General features: G+C 50.4%; 1 protein-coding gene across 2 annotated transcripts; it reads left to right on the forward strand.

The window, feature by feature from the left end:
• Positions 1-717: 717 nt before the first annotated feature.
• LOC123717303 lies at positions 718-4,594 on the forward strand. 2 transcript variants are annotated; one of them, XM_045673224.1, is made up of 3 exons: positions 718-2,617; positions 2,693-2,918; positions 2,993-4,594. In XM_045673224.1, the coding sequence occupies exons 1-2, from the start codon at positions 1,067-1,069 to the stop codon at positions 2,741-2,743; spliced, it is 1,602 nt and encodes a 533-aa protein (XP_045529180.1). In that variant the 5' UTR covers positions 718-1,066; the 3' UTR covers positions 2,744-2,918; positions 2,993-4,594. The 2 variants fall into 2 exon arrangements, with proteins under 2 accessions (XP_045529180.1, XP_045529179.1); XM_045673223.1 differs by having other exon boundaries at positions 718-2,918.
• The last annotated feature ends 727 nt before the right edge of the window (positions 4,595-5,321 follow it).

A 5,321-nucleotide genomic window follows, 5' to 3' on the forward strand; every position in this document is an offset into this window, starting at 1 on the left:
CAAATGGTCAGTGGAAGTCCTCTGCTCACTTGTATGTAAGTGTTGGCCTCCGTTACTGAGAAAAATGTGACGCATAACCGAAAAATGTGACGGTAAATTTTTGAAGTGAAACTTCTTCATCGGCGTTGCCAAAAAATTTACCGTCACATTTTTCGGTTACGCGTCACATTTTCCGTTACGCGCCATCTTTTTCTTGTCTCTACCACGGTTGATTCGAAGAGATTCGAAACAATTTATAACAAAAATATATAATAACAATGATAGTAATAATTCTATTACAATGAATGAAATTCTGCGTCTTGGGGTTGGGTTTGGATCTATGCTTTTACGGTTTCCAGCACGACATGCTCGCTTTAGCATGGTAGCATAGGTGCAAACCCACCCTACCACATCCTTCTGATGGGTAGGGAGGCGTGGTCTTGGGGGTAGCGCAGGTCGCTGTGATCCCCAAGGCAAGTTTGGTGGACTAACCTTCCCGAGGTTGCCAACCCTGTTTTTGGTCTAATACCCTATGTATTAGACGTAACTAAAACCACCAAGCGAACTTTTGCAGGGATGTAGAGGTCATGTCCTTGCGAGTTCATCGTCCAAAATAAAAGGACGGTGGACAGTAAATGACCTCCCGCGTGTTTGTGCCGTGCGCGGGGACCCGTACGGGGGGATGAAGGAGTCCTGGAGGTTGAGTGGAGTAGTGCGCCGGTACAGTTGGGCGCTGCACACAACACACCTCTTTGGTCTGGATTTCCCCTCACACGGGAGGCCGTGGATTAGCTGACCACGGTCAACCGGCTGTGGTATCCCGTAAGAGGGCTACCAAGCGAGAGTCGGGGTGTGGGTGGGGGGGGCGTCGGCGTGGCACGGGACTCGGGGTGAGTTTGCGTCATCGTCTCGGGATGCGAACAGCTCCGTACTCTCTTGCGGCGTGCGGGCGCGCCTGCCCCTCTACACGCTGACTCTATACCGAAGGAGTAGCTCTGACGTCGCTTGCTGAGCAAGGGACGTCCCCGACTTGAGGGCTCCGTGGCGGGTGGAGAGCTCCGACGGTGAATCTTTTTCATACCACCACATGGATAGAGAGACAAAACACACAAACCAACAAAAGGCTGCATCCACAGATGCGCCTAAAACTAACATAAACAGGGTTGCGTCGCAGGACGTGTTGAGGTGCAAGTCACCAGTGACACGATACTCTGATGCCCCTATCTCGCAAACGGATGCACCCAATAGGGCAGCGTCCGAGGCACCAAAGGAGAGGGCAGCGGCTGAGGAAGCGCCAAACCGGGATGCACCCTTAACCGTGCCCACTCCAATGGTATCTCATACACCACCACACAAGGATGCGTCCACTGTTGCGGCCAGGCTGACTGCGTCGGTCGAGCAGAAGATAGCAACTCCGAAGGATGATACAGCAATGTCTGCGTCCATAGGGGGGGCATCCGAAGCAAGATCGATGCGGAAGACCGAGGCTGCGACGATGAGCACGTCCAGTGCACAAACCTCGACCATGGACATGTCGGCCCTGAAATCAGCGATTCAGGAATCGACTCCCAGGATGGTCCTAAGCTCCTCAAAAAGGCGACGGCTCAGGAAGGCCAAAAGAGCGACGGAACAGCAACAGCTGATTACCGGCTCTCAGAGGATACCTGAGAACCCTGGAACTGCCCCCGCGGTTACCACAACTGCAGGACGCGGGAAAAGGGCACCGAAGCCGACTGGGTCCTCTGCCGCGCTCAAGCCTATTGGCTCTAGGTGCGGTAAAGGACCTAGAGGGGGGTACCAAACCAAAAACCCAAACCAAACCAAACAACAAACAAAGGGCCAGAAACGCGATCGGCCAGAGGAAACCGTGACACCGACTGGGGAGAGTAAAAGGGTTAAACCTAACAAACTCCGGCTGGAGTCAGGGACCTCGGCCAGTTACGCGGAAGCGGCAGCATCCTACAAAGCCAACGAGCTTTGTGTTGCCGTGATGACTGAGCCCTTTATAGACATGACACAAGAACAGGCAGATAACATCCGCCTACAAATCGAGGGTAAAATCCAAGATGAGCTCATGGCGGATCTTGAAGCTACCCTAGCAACTGAACCCAACGACATCAGATTCCGGGGAAGAGCCCACTTCTCAGATGGTGTCCTCAAAACTTGGTGCGAGGATACCTACACGCTGGGATGGCTTACCGGAGCATGCGATGTCATCAATAATCCGATACCGGACACCAAACTGGTGGTACGGCCTCAGTCAGACATTCCGAAGAAGGTGCCGTGCTTACTGCATGTTCCAGGGTTCACTGGTAGCACGGAAACTTTACGGAAACTGATCACCAGGCAAAACCGCCACCTAAACATCAGATCTTGGACCCTGACTCACGAACGTAGAACACAGGACCCGACAGGCGTATCCTTGTTCCTTCGTGTTCCGGAATATGAGATCTCAAAGATCAAGGCTCACGAACGTCGCATCTACTATCTGATGGGGAACATCTATATCCGAATTCTGGAAAAGGATGAACCCTCAGTGGTAGCTGCCGCCACAGTAACTACTGCCAGTACATCGGGGACGGGATCCTCGGGGCCAAAGCCGCCCTCGTCAACGACGGAGATAGCCGCGGTTGCCGAGGTAAACGTCCCCATGGAGACAGCTCAACAACCACCCTCACCGGTGCAACTAACCTCGGATGACGAGTTCTTTCAGGAGACAGGGGGGAGTGAATTCAGCGACAGCTGTTTGCGCTCCTCCCCCTAACCGGACTGACCTTATCCAGACCAACCTCCAGCACAGCCAAACAGCGTCGGCTTCACTACGCAGACTGCTGGAGACCAACCCGAAGACCATTGCCGCGATCCAGGAGCCGTGGATCAGGAATGGCAAGGTATGCGGCCTGGGTAACACCGGTGGTAAACTTTTGCTGGATACCTCAGTAAGTAACCCAAGAACCTGCATTATCATACCTAAACATGTACCAGCATACCTAATTAACGAACTGTGTTCAAGGGACCTTACAACCATTAGGTTACCTAGGGACGCACATCCAGACATCGTCCTGGCGTCCGCCTACCTACCGGGTGACGAGGACGTGCCCACTCCAGAACTCGGCCTTCTGGCTGACTACTGTGAGAGGGAGAAACTGGAGCTTATAATCGCAGCAGACTCCAACGCGCACCACACGCTATGGGGTAATGCAAATACCAACGCTCGAGGTGAGAATATGCTTAACTTCATTCTTAGCAATAATCTTATCTTAGCAAACAGCGGCTCTGAACCAACCTTTATCAACGCACGCTCGCAAACCATAATCGATCTAACAATGGTGACCTCTGGTCTGTCAGATCACATACAGGATTGGCATGTCTCCAGAGAGCTATCATGCTCAGATCACAGGTGGATCCGCTTTACAATCAAAGGGGAGCTACCTAAACCACAACCACGACGCATACCTCGGAGAACTGATTCAGTAAAATTTTACAATATAATCGACTCAGAGGTAAGCAAACTAACAATACCAACCACCATTGATGTACAAGACATAGACAAACATGTAAATAACCTAACGTCCCTACTCCAGACCAGCTTTGAACGGTCGTGTCCCCTTACCATGCCTAGGTGGGGGAGTAGACATAACTGGTGGTGCCCCGAACTGGAGAGACACCGAAAGAAGGTCAGGAAGCTGTTCAATAGAGCAGGAAATACCCGTTTACCTGCCGACTGGGACAAGTACACAATCGCGAGAAGACGATTCAAAAAACTTTTACGCTCTAGGAAGCAAGAGTGCTGGAGACACTTCTGCACCAGCATTGAAAGCAACAACCAGGCAACCAGAGTGAAATCATGCCTCTCTAGTGAGCCTTATCACTCAATTGGTTGTCTTAAAAAACCTGATAAATCATTTACAAAAACCGATGCAGAAACATGTGAACTACTGATGGAAACACACTTTCCAGGCTGCATAATTGCCAACGACCAAGCATGGCAACCCTACTCAGAAAGTGCCACCACCGACTCAGACTGGAATGTAGCTCACAAAATAATCACAAATGAAAAAGTAACATGGGCAATCAACTCCTTCCTACCATTCAAAGCGGCTGGCCTGGATGGCATCTTCCCAGGCCTACTAAGATGGAGTAGAAACCTTTTGGTGGACTATCTTGTCTCAATCTTCCGAGCATGTATAGCCCACCGCTACATACCCTTGAAATGGAGGGAAGTGAAAATAATATTCATCCCAAAACCAGGCAGAGAGGACTATACCCAGGCAAAATCCTTCAGACCCATAAGCCTCACATCTTTCCTGTTAAAAACAATGGAGAGGCTTGGAGATCTGGAAATACGTAGCCAGGTATCGCTATCCAAATTCCTGCACCCAAATCAGCATGCCTACAGCCCAGGCAAGTCAACGGATTCATCACTCCACAACGTTGTGTCTCGCATTGGCGACTCCCTGAAGTTAAAACAGTCAACCCTTGGTGCATTTATTGACATCGAAGGCGCTTTTGACAAAACAAACTTCACGAGCATTACCAGAGCACTCGTTACATGTGGAGTATCATCAACCCTGATAGGGTGGATAAACAACATGCTAAAACAACGAGCTATACAGTTCACCGTTAATTCCACGACACGGGGCATTGTCAGCAGAGGCTGCCCGCAAGGTGGTGTCTTATCGCCGCTACTGTGGAACCTTGTAGTTAACGAGCTCATCACAGAACTCAACGCTGGCAACCTCTACACAGTGGGTTATGCGGACGACATAGCTATCTTGATATCGGGAAGCTTTGAAAGTACCCTATGCGATCTCATGGGAAGGGCTTTCAAAGTAATTGAGAGATGGTGCATCAAGCACGAGCTATCTGTCAACCCATCAAAAACAGAGCTAATACTCTTTACAAACCGGAGGGTTCTGGGACCACACAGGCTTCCAAAACTCTTCAACACACAACTCAAACTCAAAAATGAAATAAAGTACCTGGGTGTGATTCTGGACAGTAAACTGCTCTGGAACAAACACCTAGAACACAAACTGAGCAAAGCAACGATCGCCTTCTATCAATGCAAAAAGATGCTAGGCGTGAAATGGGGCTTATCGCCTAAAATAACATTATGGCTATACACTGCCATAATCAGGCCAATGCTGGCCTATGGAGCCCTGGTTTGGTGGCCAAGATCTGAACTTCAAATGGCGATCACGAAACTGGGACGCTTCCAAAGGCTTGCCTTGTCCGCTGCTAGCGGTTGTATGAGAACAACTCCGACCGCAGCAATGGAGATAGCCCTGCAAATCTTACCTCTAGACCTACACATACAGCAGGAGGCGGCACTTGCGGCC

Source organism: Pieris brassicae, chromosome 12 (genome assembly GCF_905147105.1).
Source record: "Pieris brassicae chromosome 12, ilPieBrab1.1, whole genome shotgun sequence".
NCBI classification, from domain to species: Eukaryota; Metazoa; Arthropoda; class Insecta; order Lepidoptera; family Pieridae; genus Pieris; species Pieris brassicae.